The 20,596-nt window shown below is 37.8% G+C and overlaps 2 protein-coding genes and 1 pseudogene across 2 annotated transcripts; 1 reads left to right on the top strand and 2 right to left on the bottom strand.

Annotated features, from left to right (window-relative positions):
* Positions 1-7: 7 nt before the first annotated feature.
* On the bottom strand, positions 8-861 carry LOC145897713 (uncharacterized). The gene has a single exon (XM_082986116.1). The coding sequence runs from the start codon at positions 840-842 to the stop codon at positions 12-14; it is 831 nt and encodes a 276-aa protein (XP_082842242.1). The 5' UTR covers positions 843-861; the 3' UTR covers positions 8-11.
* Positions 862-4,169: 3,308 nt separating this feature from the next.
* LOC145898456 (ranBP-type and C3HC4-type zinc finger-containing protein 1-like) lies at positions 4,170-7,199 on the bottom strand. The gene is made up of 3 exons (XM_082986909.1): positions 5,094-7,199; positions 4,872-4,992; positions 4,170-4,708 (listed from the first exon to the last, which is right to left on the bottom strand). The coding sequence occupies exon 1, from the start codon at positions 7,102-7,104 to the stop codon at positions 5,536-5,538; it is 1,569 nt and encodes a 522-aa protein (XP_082843035.1). The 5' UTR covers positions 7,105-7,199; the 3' UTR covers positions 4,170-4,708; positions 4,872-4,992; positions 5,094-5,535.
* Positions 7,200-7,450: 251 nt separating this feature from the next.
* Positions 7,451-9,236, top strand: LOC145898946 (uncharacterized; annotated as a pseudogene).
* The last annotated feature ends 11,360 nt before the right edge of the window (positions 9,237-20,596 follow it).

Raw genomic sequence — 20,596 nt, 5'->3', positions numbered from 1 at the left:
TAATAATCACCTTACTTGCTACATTTGTTTTTCAGGTCACCCCGCAGTCCTTTGGATTGTTTACAAGTTTTACCTAGCATTTTTTCCACAAGTTTCTTTGAAAAAGTGTGAGATAAAACACGGACAAACAATTTAACTATATAAGTCACGACTTTATCGACCATATCAACCTCCTTTTTGCACACAGATTTGAGTGTGTCAATTAGAAGCATAAAATAGTTGCAAGCACACACTGATTCCGCCAATAAAACAAAGTCCACTTTTCCTGGGGCTTGATTAACTTCTTTAGTAGTATAAATATATACCTTTTGGAGCAAGTGTAATAAATCTTCTGATGGATATTTAAGGCAACCACTTTTGAATTCCATTATTTTAATTAATTTCCCCTGTGGCTGTGTTGCTTGCAGGAAATCCAAAACTTCAGTACATGTAAACTTTTTTTGGGCCTTCTGCAGTGTATAACCTCCCAAGTATTCAATAATATCATTTTCTTTTTCACCTATTTCCCCGTATGCTTTTTCAACAGGTTGCACAACTGGTGGTTTGACAATAGCCTGCATTATCTTTAATAAAACATGAGCCGCATTGCACTGATTAAGTTCTTCTGCAAAGTATTTTTGCGCATTTTTACAAATTTTTGGATAATGTGATATGATATCCGACATTTTGTTTTTTTCATTTCTTAACCTGGACCATTCAAGAACAATCTCTTCACCAGATTTTGACAGATGAACGTTATATTTAATTAACGTTTCAGATACGTTTTCTGTAAATGTAGCTGCCTCCGCGTGATCGCCGTCAAGGTCATCCAGAAGAAGATCGTTTATGACTTCAACGGTCATAACATCATGCCAAATGGACTGGGTAATTGCGAACTCCATTTTCATCAATAAAAATATTTGCTATCGTACAAACTATTACAAGTTGTCTGCCAGAGACATACGACTTCAGTTTAGCGTAATCTACTTGTCAGTAAGCAACTACAAAATGCAACAAACTTAACAAAACAAGCAAAGTAACTTACAGCTACATTATTTTAATGTTATAAATTGCAGTAACAGTTTTAAGTTCGTTTAACTTCCGTCACTACATTAAGTTTAGCTGCAGAAAATCGTGTTTTCAAATGTCAACCAGACAGTATTAGAGCAGATGCAACCATGCATGACCGAGACAATCAGTCGGCCTACTATATGTTTAGTATACTATGGTTAAATACTGTATTTCGTTTGCCCATTATAATTAATACAGATTATACAGATTAAAATTGTTCAGGAAAACGGATTTGCAGTGTGTGATGACAAGTAGAGCAGGTTGATGGCTGTGTACTGAACGTTACCAAAATGTATAGCACAAAAGATTTACTCTGTGTATAGTGTTCACACAAAGACTACTGGACACCTCAAGATTTTCCCTTTAAGATGTAATTGCAAACTTGTAGACACAAGACGACAATTAATTTGAAACAACAATAATCATTCACTGTTGGAGAAGTTGGAAAAAAAATAAGTCACGTATCTACAAAATTCGAACCACTCGCCGGTTCCCTTATTTATACAAGTGGGAAATAAGAGAAAAAAGGTTAAGAACCACTGGTGTATTTCAAGTTAAAAACAAAATAGTATAGGCCTAAATGAATCTGAAGCGTTTTGATGTAGGCTAGTGTCTTAAGCAAATGTGCTTATTTCTGAGAAACATGCTTACGTTGGACTTAAAAAACTAGTAATATCCTTAAAATCAGACGTTCTGACACAAATCCGATATTTCGGCATTAAAAAGCAACGTTGTCTCGCGACAAACGGCGGGGCATTCACACTAGCCGGCGTCATGCAGTGATTGCGTGATTTTTTCCGTAGGATATTTGGTTTATTATGATTAATTTTAGGTGGTTTTAAGTACTTTTGTTTATGTATTGAGTGTTCGGTGATAAGTTGCCAAAAATTAATTAATGGATTATTATTGTTAGCAATGGCGCAAATTGTTTTGTGTTGATTAATTTTTGGTTTTTTTAAAAACGTTTGTTTAAGTAAGTCTTGTAGATCACTGTCACTAACATAGTCTTTTACTGTTCTAAAAGTAATAGCGAACTAAATAGCCTAATACATACGTTCTAAACAAACGCTCTTGTATAGGGGGAGACCGGGGATAACTCGGACGGTTTTGGGAAAATTGCTCATATATTTTTTTTAAATTATGAACCTCATTCTTAAATTTTATTTTGTTGTAAGTAGTAAAGCATTACTCAAAAAACAAAAGGTTTTTCGTTCGTTTTAGCTCACTAAAAATGATCATTCATCCCAATTTTTAAACAGGTCTCAAATGTCCGAAGTCACCCCGGTACCGGGGTAACATCGGACGTGACTGGGGATATCTCGGACAGCAAGTTTTAACAGACGTTTTTTTTGTTTATTTAACAAATAACTGAATTCAAACTTGGCGCAATATCAGCATTGGGGCATTAGCGCATAAAATATCATTCAAGCTTTCAGGAACCGGGGCGTGGCCACTTATCGTTTCGACCCTTCCACACGCTTTGGTTCATGCTTTGGGTAAATCGTGTACGTTTAACGGCAGCACGGATATCATAGATTTTAGAGTCAACAAACGATTTTTTATCTTTGGGACTTTTTCTTACTGCCAAAATTCAATCATTTCATCCAGCCTCTGTTTATTCTCTGCTATGGCCGATAATTTTTCATAAAACTCAAAAATTGTTGCCTTCTCGCGATTTTTTGCCATGATGTCCGAAGTATCCCCGACCACGTGACAACATAGAAATTCTTAAACTATGGCCGTATTTTTAAAGGTTACACAAAATCATCATTGGCCTGTCCAAGAACACATAGTTGATTATGCAATCAACCCAAAATTACTGCATTTTGATCAACTGTGACAGATATATAACCTTCCACATACAAATTGAAAAACTTGGTTTCACTGACAAATTGACTTTTTTGATTATAACTTTTTATGCAGACATGATTTAATTCCAAAGTTCCTGTTAACGTTTGATGGAGACATAAAGCTTTTGTAAAAGTGTCTTAACATTACCTAACTGTGACGTAAAATACCTGGTCCGAGGTATCCCCGTGTCCGAGATATCCCCGGTCTCCCCTACATGATTAGTTTATTGATTATTAAGCTAAACATTAACAACAACTTGTTAAAACTGATAAAACTAATTGAAAAATTGAAGCACAATAAAACTAAGTCAAGCTTCCGACACAATGACGTTCGAGGTGTTTTGGCTATTGCAACCGCGTATGCAATTTAAAACAGTCCTCTAGGTCCACCACACGGATGTTATGATAAATAGTTATCCAGCTTCATCACATGGATTATATTTAAAATAATCCTCTAGCTCCCTCGTGCGAAGGGTATTAAAAACAGTCCTCTAGCTAAAAGGTCTCCAACTCCAACCAATTTTATACTACGGACCGGTATAGCGCATGCAGTATTTTTACGTACCGGTCTTCATGGTGTAGCAGATGATAGATTGTAAAGTGTACGTAAGTTAAACTACATCTTCATAACGATTTACCAGTTGGAGCCAATATTATGTGACCAAACTGAATAAATCCTCAACTGTGTTCGTAGTTACGCGAATGTGAAGCATGTCGAACCCTCAAATTATGGCCAATAACTTTTCTTTCTCTACGAATCGATGACAAATGGCCAACGTACCGGTTTAAACAGTGAAAACTACTTACGTAGTATCGCGTGATAGCTAAAACTCGTTGTTACGTATTAATAGTACCGTATTTTACGGACCATAAAGCGCACCCGATTATAAGGCGCACTGTCAATAAATTGCTTTGATTAGTTTTTTGTTCATACATAAGGCGCACCGGGCTATAGAACGCAACGTATTTTAAGGAGTATGGGTTACCGTATAAAGCTCATTAAACAAAAACTTGTTACGTAATAAATGTAAGCAAGTCACAATAGTATGAATATCACAGTTGCTTTTACCGTAGTTTATTGTGTAAGACAGTGGTTTATTTCTAATAGTATCGGTACTGGTTTTGAGTGTAGGCAATAAAGCACTCAGATCTATACATTATAGGCGCACGATCAATTTATGAGGGAAAAAAAGGATTTAAGTTGCGCCTAATGGTCCGTAAAATACGGTACCGGTATTAACCGAAAGACAAGCCTGGGGTATCAATTGTTTGTTATTTGTGCGAAATTTCGCGTACTCCGGCGTGTAGTTCACTTAATGTCCAAACTTATTCTTTAATGTTTAGTTTCCGGTCTGTGTATTTGTTTAAGATGCCCTTCGAATGACTTGAAACTTAAAACAACGATCATTTGCTTGTGGGGTATACCTGGCAAACAATAATGAGTTTAAACACACCACATCAAGAGAAAAGAAATCAATATCAACAACATTACAATCTAGATAAGTTTATTGGCATTTTTATGCAATAAAAGGTTTATTTAACTTCACTTTTAAATTCAAAGTGGATTGTTTCTTTTGGTCTATCTGATTTCATTTCTGACACTTTGCCATTTGCTCCAGGAACTTCTGTCTGTATGCATGTCAATTGAACAGTTTCAGTACTTTTTTTTTCCATCTCAAAACTTTTGCCTTTTTCAATAGATTGCAATTTGTCGTATTTTTTGCGTTTTGCATGCTGTAGTAAACTAATATTTTGATCATCAGTCAAGTGATAATTGCAGCTGGCAAACTTTTCCCACTTTGATGTTTCTGCAACATGATGTTGTTTCACAAATATGAATACAACCAAAAAACTAATAAATACCTCAAAGTTCATAAAAAGTTTCACTGGCAATTTTTATTTTGTTGAAATTTGCACAAATTAAACCGCATTTTTGTGTGCTAATTTTTTTAATAAAATTTTGATGACTACCTTTTTTTTGTCGAACAGGCCTAATCTGAGTTGGCACACTCCTCTTCTGTGCTTTATTTTCAACATTTGCCCTTAGTATGTTAGCATTTTGAACATGCTTTCTGCAATCAGCCCCACTGCCCTAAAAAGCACAAATTGTTCACAACTAAAAAACATTTTTGGTTATATGCTGTTCCAGCAAAGTGACATTGAACAGGCTTTCCTTAATGAAAAAAACATTACCTCGAAGTAAACTCTACGATTAAACTGCTTTTGACCACATAGTTTGCACATCCAGTTTTTCGATTTGGTTACTTGATGAACTTGAAAAACATTACAATTCAAACACCTCAAAGTATGGAAGTGTTGTGGCATTACATCCACATTCATGCAGCTTAAAAAGGTGATAACCATGAAAGTTTCACAAAAATAGTGAACAGGAATATAAAACCTTAGTAATAAAGAATTAACTTCAGGGTATTCTGTTTAAAAATAAATCATAGTTTTATCCAAAGACAATCAACAACTAATCATGACTGATGCATTTTTTTTAATCTTAAACTGCAGGTAGAAACCTATGTCCCATGTGGGTCTCAGATTACAGTTATAGTTTTGAATAATATGATAAACTTACTAACTGTTTTGTTGTATAAAAGTATTTATATGTATAACATAACACTTTATCTTAGTGGCAATTAACACAGTCAGGATGACATTGTTTGCCATTTTCTTTGCAGTGACAACCTCCACTTAAATCTCCATTGCCATCTGGGCCCCACCGAAAACCTTTGGTTACCCAACAAATTTCAGTTTTGCACATTGTACATTTTACCCAATCACAGCCACCTTTTCTCATGATAATAATATTGCATTGTGGACAATGGATGGCTTCTTTTGACTTAAGCATATGATCCAACATTGCTCTAGTTTTTTTTGCAGTCTTGTCCTTGGATGATTTTATTTTAAGTTCGTCCTGATATTCTTTGCAGTTTTTAGGATGATGAATAGCTTGGCAGGTAAGACAGTTCTGTGCTTGACAAACAGGACACATAAATATATTTACTCCATCATCATATTCACACCACCCAATACAATTAGGAGTTTTACAATGAGCGCTTGAGGTGGACAGTTGTTCTGCTGATGACAAACTTCGCTGCAAATAGCACTGGAATTGTTCCCCTGTTAACAATGCCTTCACTTCTCTGTCACAAATGTGTGAGCCACAGACATAGTTATCATCACCATAAGGGCATTTCACTCTTGCATCACCACTTGCTAGAATATGACCCTGTAAACAATCTTTGCAGAATATGTGCAAACATTCTTGCAAAGTAACTGCGTCTCCTGGATCTGTGGTGGTTAAGCAAATGAGACATTCCACTGCTTCATTACTCAATACAATGCTGTGACTAATTGCTTCCATGTGAGTAAAATAGTTTTGCTCTCGTTTTTCTTTTTTTTTTCTTTCTCTATCATTCATCATATGTTCAGCGTGTTGTTCTTGCTCCAACCTGTGTACTTCTGCATCTGATGGTACATAATGTTCAGGTATTTGATAATCCCTAGGTCTTGGTGAGGAACACATTTCACAACCAGGTCTAGTCGGTAAATTAATGAATGTGCATGTCAGACATTTCCAACCATGTGGTGTTTTGTTCACAGTACTGTGGCCAGGTGACTGTTGTAAAGTATCATTTACACCTGGGTCCGAATTAAAACTTTCAGATTCAAACGAGAGTTGATTAACATGACTTGTGACAAGTTCAGTACTGGTAAAATGAATATCCGGTTGTAAGTTGTCGTTATCTTCTTCACTTGCAGTTTCTGATTGATCAGAATTTTGTAACACATACACATACAGCACACTTCCAGCACTGGTTACACCAAGATCTTGCAAGGTATCATAATCCTTGGCGATTCTGTGGCTGTTAATTATGTATTGAAACTTAGCAGGACAATTAATGTCGGGAAAACATCGCTCTATTTCTTGCTTAACTGTCCAAACAGTCCAATTTGGACTACACATAAATGATAGTGGCCCATGCTCAGAAAAGCGCTCCTCTAGGTAAAGTTTTATATTGATTAATTTTGATGAAGATGCATTTCCTAATGCTTGTTGAATTTTTGGAATAAGTATTTTCTGAAGACTGGACTCATCTTCTTCAATTAATTGAAATACACTAGGATTATCTTTTGCCACGTCATTTCGAAACTTGATGCAGCGGGTTAACAACTGATTAACAGACGTCTCCATCTCAACAATGCATTTTTCTTACTTGAACATCAAAAAGGAACCAACAGTTGACTCCTAAAAACAAATACAATTCTAATCTGAGGCTGCCAGTTCAAAATCTGTTTCGTTTCGCCTCAATACCATGCAAGTTCCGACATTGTTTTTGTTTATACTTGCATATAGTACAATGCCGCACATACAGAGGTGCCTCTAAAAATAGTAAAACACCATTGTAGGCATTGAGCCTTGTTATAGAGGGCGCTATGAAAACAATGTTATAGAGGGCGCTATGCATTGAGTGAGCCCACTGATCTCTATGAACATAGAGATCACTCTAGGTCTGACGCTCGCGCGAGCAGGAGCGAAAATGACAGACAAGACAAGTTATGCGCAGGCAGTAAACAAGAAAGCGGCAAGTTTTAAAAGGCCAAACTGTTTATCTATGCGTTCTGAGAAATTCCCAAAAAGAGATGAGTTACTTACTTTCCTGAAGAGCGTGAACTACTCGGTTAAAAAATTGGTTGGTATAGCTGACATGTGAGGAAACAACCTAGACATTACATGTACAAGCAGAGAAAATGTTATTGAGCTTTATGGCATACTGGTTGATAACGAAGATATTAAATATGTCCGACTGTATGAAAGCGACAAAATTAATGTTGCGATCGGATGGGTGCCTATTCCATTTCCTAACGAATACCTAGTCGACGAACTAACAAAGAAATATGGAAAGGTCCAAAGAATTACCCATAGAAAAGATAAAGAAGGGCTCTTGACCGGAATGAGAGTGGTCCAAATGAATTTAAACGAAGTAGAAGAAAACCCGATACCAAGCTACATTAGAATTGACAATTTCGAATTTTATGTTACCTATCATGGGCAAATTTTTACCTGCAAGTATTGTGGAGGAAAAGGACACAAACAAGCAAACTGTCCAACTAGAAAACAGGATTTCCCAGATTTAGGTGCACAAATACAAAATAACCAAACACCACACCGAAACGCCGCAAAAACCAAAAAGTCTGATAACAGAGACCCAACTGATAAGAGGGCTGCAAAACACGCAGCAACTGACGACGAGGCTCCAGAGAACTCCACAGGAGGTACCTTCAAGCAACATGAAAGAGAAATGCAAGCAAGTACTCCTCTTAAAGGTAATAGCAAAAAGAGAAGTCTGAGAAGCCCGGAGGAGCCGAAAAGCAAATCAATTAGCTTGTGTGAACAAACAAACACGGTTACTTGCAAGAAATGCAAAAAAGAAGCAGCATTACCAGTCAATGCAACCACCTTCACATGCTGGTCATGTGGCTCAGAATATGCTGTAGGATTGGAATGCTGCACCAGTGAAGTATTCCTGGCCGAAAAGGGAATGGAAGTATGTGAGTGCCCAGCCTGCAAGAACACAATGAGACTTATGCCCTGCTGCAGAGAATTTCAACCAGAGTATCGTCTTGATGGAGACATGTTCGAATGCGTGCAGTGCCAAAGGTACTCTCTTAAGTGTGATTGTGAAACCGTAAATGTTGTGCCTAAGTCCCCGCTGGGGATTGCATGTAAAAATAGCATCTGTAAATGCAGAATAATTAGTTGTACGTGTAAAAAGATATCGGCACGCCAAATTAGCCCCAGTCGTCCTTACCGTTGCGATTGTGGCATGGAATACGAATGGGACATGGAACTCGGAGTAAATCGAACATAGGAATATCAACGGATAATTTTTTTTAACACAAGTCATGGCTCTCAACATCTTTTCGCAAAATGTTCGCGGTTTAAACAACACAATGAAACGCAAATCGATATTTCAATATTTTCGAAGTAAAAAGTGTAACATTGCCTTCTTGCAGGAAACGCATAGCAGTGTTAACAAAGTTAAGTTGTGGGAAATGGAATGGGGAGGTAAAGCGTTTTGGGCACATGGCACATCTAACAGTAGAGGCGTTGCAATTCTACTAGACAAGTCAACTTCGCAACATACAAATAACGTTCGAGTAGACCAAGATGGCCGATACATAATGGTTGAAATGTCAATCAATGCTATTGAACTGGTCCTTGTCAATGTCTACGGACCAAACAGGGACGAACCGGAATTTATAGATAACTTGTTTTCATCACTAAACAATTTCTCAAATGCCCATGTCATTTTAGGCGGAGATTTTAACTTAGTATTAAACGACAATCTCGACAAATCGGGTACCGATAAACATGCTAACCGGAATGCGAAGAAAAAGTTAGAGCAATATACAACTCTAGGAAACTTGCAAGATATATTTCGACAAAAAAATCCAAATCTGCAGAAATACTAGAGATTTCAGAAAAATCCATACGCCGCCTCACGTATTGATTTCTTTTTGGTAGATAAACAACTCACTTCTAATGTTACAAATGCCGATATCGACCCGGGAATATTGTCAGACCATTGTATGATAACGTTACAACTTGATACCAACCCTCCGTCCCGCGGAAGAGGATACTGGAAGCTTAATGTATCCCTGCTGGATGATACCAACTATAGAGAGAAAATAGTTCAAGTAGTCACCAACTTCGAAAGCGAAAATCCACCAAATGATACAAATCCACATACAAGGTGGGACACACTAAAAGCCGTGATTAGGGGGGAAACAATTCGTTACGCCTCAAACGCTAAAAGAAACAGATTAGCAACCCTACATGAATTCGAAAATCGTATAAAAAAAGTGCAAGATACTTTAACTAAAAAGGGGGAAGACGAACGTTTACTAACCGAGTTAGCGCAACTTAAGGACAAATTAAACGAATTTCTTGTGCGCCAAACTAAAAGCGCCATCGTCAGAAGCAGAGCACGTTGGGCCGAAGACGGGGAAAAAAATACTAAATACTTTTTAAACTTAGAGAAACGGCACAACCAAAAGAAAACCATCGATAAATTAAGGTCGGGAAACGGGATTATAACAGACCAGAAGCTTATCTTGTCTGATCTTGTTAATTTTTACGAAGAGCTATACAAACAAAACCCAAACAATCTGGATAGTAGTGCCACCGCTGCTAAATTAGCAAACCTTGATCTACCAAAATTAACAAATGAACAAGCCATCGAATTAGATGCAGAAATTACGGAAAAAGAGTTTTACATCGCGCTTATGCAAATGGCAAAAAATAAGTCTCCCGGATTAGATGGTTTTCCAGCAGAATTTTATTTAACCTTTTGGAGTAACTTGAAAAACATGTTTATGGCAGCTTGGAAATATACAACGGCAACTGGAGCGCTCTCTAACACGCAAGTGCAGGGGGTGGTAACATTAACACCAAAACCTGGACAAGACTCTCTCCTACCGGCAAGTTACAGGCCGATAACACTACTGAACGTAGATTATAAAATTGCCTCCAAAGTCATTAATACGCGATTAAAATCGGTTTTGAACCAACTAATTTCTCCCAGTCAAAACGGTTTTATACCTGGTAGATATATTGGTACGAACATTCGCCTTTTGTTCGACGTAATCGATTTCGCAGATTTTCGTAATATCCCTGGTGCGATACTGTCCTGGACATATACAAGGCATTTGATACCATAAGCTGGGACTTCATCTACGAGGTGCTCAAAATATTTGGGTTTGGCAATAAAATTTTATCCTGGATCAAATGCCTTTACAGGAAACCGACCGGTATTATAGTAAACAACAACCACTTGTCGCCGGAATTCACAATAAAACTAGGTGTAAGGCAAGGAGATCCACTTTCTTCTACCCTTTTTGTTTTATGCATAGAATGTCTTGCGAGCGCACTTAAAAAGGCCAACTTTCAAGGCATTCCAATTAATCAACACGAATTTAAAATCTCAATGTTTGCAGATGATACGATCGTTTTTTTAAAGGGAGATGAGGACGACTTTCATAAGGTATTTAAAGTAATAGAAGAGTTTGGAGAATTGTCAGGGTGCAAATTAAACATGAATAAGTCCGTCACCTTTTTCATAGGTTCAAAAAGAAATGAACGTTTCAAACCTATGGAAAATGAAGGATTGTCATGGCCCGAGAATGTAATAAAATATCTTGGGGTAGAAATACCAATCAAAACAAATGACAACAATGTTATGGTAAACAGGAACTTTAATCCCACTCTTAAACAAATCCAAGTGGTATTAAATCTCTGGTCGTCAAGTAGCTTGACACTACTCGGAAAGACAACAATTATTAAATCTCTGGTAATTCCAATTTTAACGTATAAATTCAGTGTATTACCGATAATCTTAACCAACGATCTTATTTCAAAAATCAAGCGACCAATATTTAAATTTCTTTGGGGGTCGAAGTGGGAAAGAGTTAAAAGAGAGACAATATGTTTGGATGTAGACGAAGGCGGCCTCGGCGTAATCGATGTTGAAAACTACTAAACTTAAAATGGTTTAGGAAACTCCATGACGACAAGATTAATGAAACTTGGAAGGTGATAGAAAAGCCGCTTTGCAACGAAAATTGGTTGGAGGCAATTTTAAATGGAAATGCAAAAGTTGAGTCTTCACGGTTAAAGCGAATTTTACCCCTACGTTCCCTACGAGCCACCGTAGGAGCTTGCAAAAACCTCTTTACAACGCTAGGCTTACAACAGAACAATCGTCCATTATGGTTCAATGCCAAAGTTAAATACCACGCAAAACCCGGGTTCATGAATGCATGTATTAAAGCGGGAATTTTATTTCAAATAGACATACTTAACACAAACGGAGAGTATCTTGCATATGATACGATTGCAAAAAATTACGGCTTAACGCCCAATAATAAGGATTTCGTGGAATTTATCAAGCTTGTCTTTCCCCCCGAGTGGGATATGGAGTGTGTCCCACCGCACAATTCCATTGTCAAAACTTTAATTCAGACGTTGCATGCATTGAACAAAACAAAAGATATATATTCCGTTCTGAAAAATAAAGCCTCTAAACCAAAAGCACAAGACATCTGGGACAAAAGGTTAGGGGAAGACACCCCATGGCCCCTTGTTTACAAGAACGTCTACAAATCAACCATAGAAACCAAATTAAGAAGCTTCCAAATTAAATTAAATCTCAATGCCGTTACAACCAACAAACAACTACATTCTTTTGGGAAAGTAATTAGTAACATGTGCGTTTTCTGCAAGAAGCAAGTGGAAACTGTGTGTCATCTTTTTTGTTCATGCCCCATTGTAAATGTATACTGGGAGGATGTAATTTCATATTTAAGTGCTAGAATAAGACAAAATTTAATTTTAACAGATGCAGAAAAACTTTTTGGAATGCATTCTGATTTGCCAAGTCAACTTTTTATAAATTGTGCGTTGTTATGCGTCAGATATGTGATTTACAGTAGCAAATACGCGGAAACGAACCCGACCTTAACGAAATTTGTGCTTTTTTTAAAGAATCTACGTAACTGTGAATTTAACCTAGCAAAAAAAAGAAATACTTTATATTTGCATAAAAGTAAATGGTCGCATACTGTCTAAAGTACTCAACGTAATTTGTCATGTTTTTATGTTTTTTTTAACTTTTCGCTATGCTCCCTTTGGCTCTGCTTCTTATGTGTATTGTGGTAGCGTAATTGTGTAAAATAAATGTCACTGAGCAAAAAAAAAAAAAAAAAAAAAAAAGAACATAGAGATCAGTGATTGAGGCAGGTATTGTAGGCATCGTAGGCGTAGTCATTAATAATGACGGTTTAGGACCAAAGAGACGCTAGTCGACAAAACTTCAAATGCACATAACTTTGCCGTTTCGCAATGGATTACGATGATTTTTGCAAAAGTTGGCACGTAGTTTCAAAAAATAAAAAAACATGAAAAAATATAAAAATAGGACGATAATGAATGTACATTGTCATGAATCATGAAAATCGGCTATAAATAATTTTACAGAGCAGTGGCCACGACCATTCATAGTTCATACGTCGTTGGAAGCTCTATTAAAAACCCTCACCAAATTAGTGTAGTTTTCCCACCAGAATGTACGCCTATAAAATAAACTTTTTCGTTGACATTTTCCACAATTTCGTTGGAATAAAGGTCCAGTGTCGCCATATTTCTCAAGACTGAATTTTATGTCAGTAACATAGCGCCCTCTGTAACAGGCCAGGACACCTGTCGTACTCGTTTCAAAACTGGAGGCGGGTGTGTTTCAACTGGTTTCTGCGGTTGTGCGAGACTTCTAGACAGTTTTTGGCGTGTTTTTGCTCGGATAATCACATGAAATAGTTTTGCTGTGTTATTAATAGGTTAATGCGTATGAAACGTAGGAATGTATTAAATTTACGCTTATTTTGAGTTAGCGAGCGTTTGCGAGACTCGTGCAGCAAGGTCAAAAAGTTGTGTTTGTGTACATTTAGGTCCCTGTTAGGCTTTTAGAAGTTTGTTTATATTATTTATTGCAAAAGAGGTCAGATGCCTATTTAAACATTTTTTTTATAGATTATTATGATAATTAAACATGCCATTATTTCCAGTGCACTTAGTGTTCGAATAGAAACAGTAGATCAGAAACTATGGACATTAATACCATCATCACACAGTCAGGTTCTGATTAGGATTAATGGCAATCACACGCCAAAAACTGTCTACAAGTCTCGCACGACCGCAGAAACCAAGTGAAACACATCCGCCTCCAGTTTTGAAATGAGCGCGACCGGTGTCCAGGCCTGTTATAGAGGGCGTTATGGTCAGTAACGTTACCAAAATCCTAATTTTTTTTAGTCGTGATTTTTCTGATCTAACGTCTTTACACAAAACGGGTTGTAAACAAAAAGTGGCCACCAACACGGCACGCTTGGCACGCATTTTATTCTTTTCAGTTTGTACTATTTATTTAAATCTAGGTTTGCAGAAACGGTAATTTACTGTGTAGTTTTATAACTGTTAATACGACATATCCTCGCACTTGTCATTGAAACAATCGGTTCTCTGTTATAAACGAACATGCACCTAAAGTGCAAACGACATGGAAAATTAAAATAAATAATAAATGGTCAAGAATAAAGAGGCCCATACTATTGTTAACTTTGTCATGTAAATACGAAAAAGGGTTTGGCAAGAACTTATGCTATCATCAGTTTAAAATAAGTTCTTACCGAAATGTTTCTCGTGCTAACATGACAATGTTGACAACAGTATATGTAGGCCATATAGTCTCTTTATTGTTAAAATTATGAGAAAATCCGCAAACAGTGTTCCTAACATAGTCATAACTTTTAACAATTTTTGGCGAAAAAAGTAACTTAATACGTCCAAAGGTACATCTGATCAAAGTTACGTATAAACCGTTGCCAACAAAACCGTGCAAAAGCGAGACTGGATGTCTTAGAAGCCGCTTTAGTGGTGCGAGATCTGCTAGCGAGCCTTTTGCGTAGGAATGGAAAACATTGTAAAACTGTATTTTAATAGTCTGTTCACATTAAAACGTAACTTTTTATTCACCGACGTTTCACTTGCTATCCAACAAGGCTTCCTCAGGGTTGGTCCGGGTCCACACTCAGGCTTTGCGCCGGCGGATTCTTTGTTTGTTTTATTATACGCCGGCGTGCGGGCGTATGCTCGGGACAATGAAACAAACAAAGAATCCGCCGGCGCAAAGCGTGAGTGTGGACGCCTTGTTGGATAGCAAGTGAAACGTCGGTGAATAAAAAGTTAGAATCCGCCGGCGCAAAGCGGCCTAATGGTACTAATATACAGCACACAACCAACACCAAGAAAACGTACCAACACGAAAAAATAACGCGAACATTGCTTGTGAAATCACGTGATGTTATTAAAAGGGGCGGAAAACAACAGTTACAGCAAATAAAGCACCGAGAAATACACGTACTATTCCTTATCATAAACACAGCGATTGTGCTTGTGCAGCGCTTCTAGGAAAATGCGCTTTGTATGATCCACCTCCCTTTCCAGAACCTTTTAGCCTTGTAAAACTGGTTTAGTAGTTTTTCATTAAACAGAAGCACAAGTAGTGAACAAGTGCAACAAATGGATTTTGATAGTTTATTTGAACTGCAGAAAGAGGGCGACTGTTTCGACCTATTAGATCTTATTTAATTGCATTAAAATTTAATTGCGTGTTACTGAGACAGGGTGCTTTGTGGCCAAAGTATTTATGATTTAATATTTTTCAAGTATTTTGAAGTCAAGATATTTATGATCTCTAACGTCAAGCGTTAACTTTTAAAAAACACGACAAACGCAAACCGTGGTTTTGGTTTATATATCGCTTCAATTAGTAATTATTGAAGCATTGTCGTTTTGTCCACTCCCGGCAAAAGATATGTAATTAAATTGAGGCTGACAAAGACCGCCGAGAAACACCGACAAAATCAAGATTATGATGGAACACAGTTATCCTGCCAGCAAACCACTACTTTTTGTCGAACAGAAGCGTAACCTATACGGGGTCGCGTTACATCATAAAATGGATAATTCGATTAATTCACCAGAACTTATTTGGATAAAGGTTTGCAGGCTTGGCAGCCCAGGCATTGCAGCCTAGCTGGATCAGCCACTTTTTCCTGACAAGTCGGAGCAAGATTTGAAAAATCAAGCTCCCGGTGAGGTTTGAACACACGACCCTGGGCTAACCAGGCCCAACGCTATACCAAAGTGGTTTCACGGGGTATATTTTGGCCAAGGTACACTGGTGCGCAAGCGCACAACTTGGCAGGCAACCTTCACATATACGTAGGGGATCTCTACCACCGTATCAGATAACGCAGTAATATTTCATGCAATGGCATGATTGGCAGGATCGCCCCACTGCGCAGGTCCTTGCTTGGCGATCACAGCCATCGTACCGCGATCATTAGGTTTGCAGGCTCCTGTAGCTCTGTTGGTAAAGCTTTGGGCCTGGTTAGCCCAGGGTCGTAAGTTTGATTTTTCAAATCTTGCTCCGACTTGTCAGGAAAAAGTGGCTGATCCAGCTAGGCTGCAATGCCTGGGCTGCCAAGCCTGCAAACCTAATGATCGCGATACGATAGCTGTGATAGACAAACAACGACCCGCGCAGTATGGGGCGATCCTGCCATGCCATTGCATGGAATATTACTGCGTTATTTGGATAAACTACCGAATAATTGGGGTTTGGTCATAACCTAGTAATACGATGCGGTAATTTTATTGTTCAAGTTCACTATTAGGGCCTACAATTAAATCCGCCACAGTCAACCACTAATATATTTTTCTCCATATAGTTCATAACTAGAAATGTTAGAATCATCAGGTGGGGTTAAAGTCATGACATTGCACCGAAAATGGCGTGATGTAATGTCACTAAGCGAAGAAACGCACCATCCACGTCTTATTGAACTACAAAGTAAACAACGAATAACCGACAAGAAAATAATAAAATATTTTGCATACGTAAACGTCGTAATAAAGAACATCCACTGACATTGATATTTGCTCAAAATGGTCAATTAAATTCCTCAAGACCTTATTCGTGTAGATTTTTTCTTTCAAATTATCCCAATTTCCACAACATTTGGGAGTGCGATTCAGTGTTTAGCAAACTGAATTTGTCAACGAGGTGGGCTATCAATGAGCGAAAACAAATCTTGGAAAAAGATGGCATTGGGACCTTTGTGTCCAGTAAACCAAACAAGCAGTTCCTGACGCAGTTTCTACACTTTCTCTTACTAATACTCTTCCACGAGACAGCCACCTTACTTCCAAATGACAAGCAAGATGTCCATCACCTCCTTCATCAAATGCACGACTCTTTTTCGGACTATTTAAAATTGTATTCACTATTTTGACTATGGAAATGACATCGGCGAGAGGGTATTTTTCTTCTGTGTTGTCCAGTTTCTTGGCGAAAACGTTTCACGGGGTATTACACAGTGAACACTCATGCACTATCTGGAGCGACTTGCTATGTAAGTGCAACAACACCATTTCAAACGCCGACCATAGCCCTTGCCCCATCAGTACACACAGCCTTGCACTTTAACCACGCAACGCCGTGCCCCAAAAAGTAATCCTTTTTCCGAGCCAAACGCAAAAGTGACTTTAAAAAGCCCCGGATTACAACCCGTACCCACACAGGGCCAGGGTGTACAAAACCGTGACGGAACTTTGGCCCATATGTGGATATTTCAAAATGTGGTGGACGAAGTTCGCCATGTTAATATTTCATCTAGTGCAATAAAGCTTCACGACAAATTAGATTGTGCAAGTTATAGAATATATACGACGATATGCAGGGTATGTCGTGAAAAATACGCAGGACAAACAAAGAATAACTTCTGTAACAGGTGGAACGAGCACAAACAAGTGCGAAAAACATTTAACACAAATGTGGTGGGCGCTTATACCCCGTGGTTTTCAGGCACATCACCCAGCAGCGTTTCACAAAAGACCCGATTTGGCTAAATGCTAATCTGTGGGGTTTTTGGAGCAACCCCCTGTGGAACAATTGGACATATATGAAAACAAATGGCAAACAATTTTACACGTACAAATTAATATACAAAAAATGATATTACCAACGATCACGCCCACCATACTGTGTTTTCTCATTGACGTTTTATCTATACACGCAACGCATGCCTGCAGCCGCGGTGCTATACGACGCAAGTTGGTCACCTGCCAATTCTATTTAGAGTAACTAGGGGGTAGTTGGCAACAGCAGTCTGTATGTTCGGGCAGTTTTGCCATTTAACTTTTTTAGTACTTTACATTTATTTTCTGTTTTGATATTAGAACTGATGATGTTGATTAGCGAAACATGTTTTCCTCAAAAATAAAGCTGCGTTTTGACACGAGGTGATTCTTTGTTGTAATCGACTGAGCTTGTCTGGTGTTATTTCGGTGCTTTTTAACCTGTGGGACCACCCGCACTGTTGTGAATATGAAAATCTGTTGTGCGGATGGAAAACATGGTGTGGATGAGTTCGGATGCCAATTGATAATTAGTAATTTAAAATTGATCTTAAATATAATGCTTAACATACCATATTTATTCGAGTCCAAGATGCACTTTTGTGCAAACCGATTTACCTAATAGGCTTCAGCCCAAAACGATTCAGACCGAAAGCAATTTCTAACTTCCTTTGTAAAATTGCACCATTATATAGATAAATGTTTAATTGGATAAACCCAAAAAACATGCGCCAGATGCCCTGATTTTTGTGTATATACATATTGCAATTGTGTTGCAGGATTTCCGCTTGGTGGCGTATTGGAATTAAATTTTCCAAAAAATTGCACCCTGTTGGTGCGAAAAAAAAAACAAATCGGGTCGAATGACTTCAAACAAACAAATTTACATAATTAGCTTAAAATATTATATGTGCTACAAATATTTATACACATATTTACATTGATGTATCAAATACAAATATTCATTACACCAAAGAAATATATTTTATTCGATGTTTCACAATATCTTTCCAATGTGTGTACACGTGTCTGCACGATTCACTGCATGTAATAAATATAGTTAACAATCGACAGGTTTGCACACATACTTACAACAAACAACATTACTCGATATGAAACGTTAAATTGAACGACACCAATATTTTTGGGTAGTTAAAACAGTACCGAGTATTTGAAGTCGCGGCTAAAAACGAAAGTATAGTTCTGATAAAGCTTTGCAGCATCCCATAAAATAAGAACTAGGTTACTTTAAGGGCTGTTTTTCCGCTCCACTCCAATTTTTTTTCCCAATTAACAAGTTTCTCCGTTTTAATTTTAGTTGCTCGTAACAACCAGAATATTGTGTTTAGAGTTTAGCAGATCTTCCTTACCCTTCGTTGCTGGCGACATTCGTTTCAAACTTTAAGCTTTTTAGGCATGTGTTTTCCGATAGGTTAGCCCCCAAACTACAAAAAGGAGTTGGACTATTATATGCTTTGGACCAATATGCCCCAAAACAAACATGCAATCAGGAAAAAAATTCAAACCATTTCAACAAATACCTGCTTGTAAGGTTACTTTTGTGCACTTCAGTGCAAAAATAGTCATTCCAAGTTATACAATATCAATTGACAGAATTTTCCGTTCTTTGTTTTTGTGATTAACGAAATAAATGGCAAATCACACATTTAAAAATTGCACGAAACATCTAGGGACAGAAAAAAAATCGTGGTCTTCATAATTTGAATGTCATTGAAGAGTTGTCGTATATGGTGTTTATAAGGCATATATCGTCTGAGCAGCCATCAATACCGGGAAATTTGCCTACTTTTTCCCTGCATTAAAGTTTCGTTAGTACATTTGGAGTGACAGTGCAATAGTTTTGCCTACAAACAATGTACACCAATTCTTCATTAGGCGCGTCTCCTAAGTTAGTATTTTCAATGCTGCATATTATCGTCCACGTCAACGTATTCTGAGTAGACTTTTTGATCAATAAATCCTTAAGAGATAATTGTCAAGACTCAGTAATTAAGATGTGGACGAAACAGTCTTCTGCACTTAAACCCGGCAGTTTATCTACGGCTAAAGGAACTCGATCATTGAGGCAGGGCTTGAAAAAGGCGTAGACACCAGTCGACTCGCGTTTTTTCTTGATGTTTGGTCCTATCTCGAAAGCAGTTAAAGTAGGGCTCCCCACCGATGTAAACTTAGTTCAAGAATGCTCGCTGTTGCGGTAACATAGATGTGCGTTTTAAAGCACCAAACTTTTTGTGTTTGCGTGGTTAGGCATCGTTAATTCTTCAGGTAGTTTTGTTTGAGGCATTTCAACAGATGATTATGCGTCAAAACACTATTAAGGGCTTTAATTTGAAATTTAATTTGCGCACAAACAAACTTTTTAGTTTGCGGTTCGGTAGTGTGACAGACAACATTTGTTTCCATTTATTTTTGTGGGCAATGCGTCTTTTCGCTGTGCCGGACTCCTTATAGATGGGCAGAATTGTTGCCTTTTCTAAACTTAGCATTTACTTCGAAAAACTAAGTCTAAATCGATTAAAATCAATAGTCAGGAAGTTTTGAAATGTCAATAATTTACTGTTACTCCGAATACTTGATTTCATGCAATTTCAACAGATCACGAATTTTTGACGTAAATGCCGATGGTAAAAGTGTACACGACGAAGATCCAAATATAGTTAATGGGGTTTAAAAACCTCAAGCAACTTTAACATCGTGATATCATTTAGTTATGAAAAAGGAAGTAAAATGTGGAAGTTGATCAAATATTCGCACGTAAATTAAAACTGTCCTGCACTCTTACCCGACGCCTGGTTGAAGTTATGTGAAGTCAGTTAGCCTAATGTACTGTAGAAGTGGGTCTTAATCAAACAGCTTTGTTAACATCGTATTGCCGACGGGCGTCAGGCGCGCAGCCTAATATCAATGGTACGCCGCGATCTTACTGGCGACAGTCCCACTACTCTGAGGTCGCCTGTCAGCCTAAGACGAAAGGGGCGCGTGTCTATATCCCTTTCATTCGTTTGTTTTTCGAGCGCCATCCCGGCTATTGTTGTTGGCGCTGGGCAAAATGGTCTGCGGCAGATCGAAAGATGCGTTGATTAGATGCCAATCGTCGGCGCGGCGGTTGCACTATAGATCGATGTAA

This window comes from Ascidia mentula, chromosome 4 (assembly GCF_947561715.1).
Source record: "Ascidia mentula chromosome 4, kaAscMent1.1, whole genome shotgun sequence".
NCBI classification, from domain to species: domain Eukaryota; kingdom Metazoa; phylum Chordata; class Ascidiacea; order Phlebobranchia; family Ascidiidae; genus Ascidia; species Ascidia mentula.
Note: the sequence above shows the minus strand (reverse complement) of the source record. Positions and strands in the feature narration are given on the sequence as shown.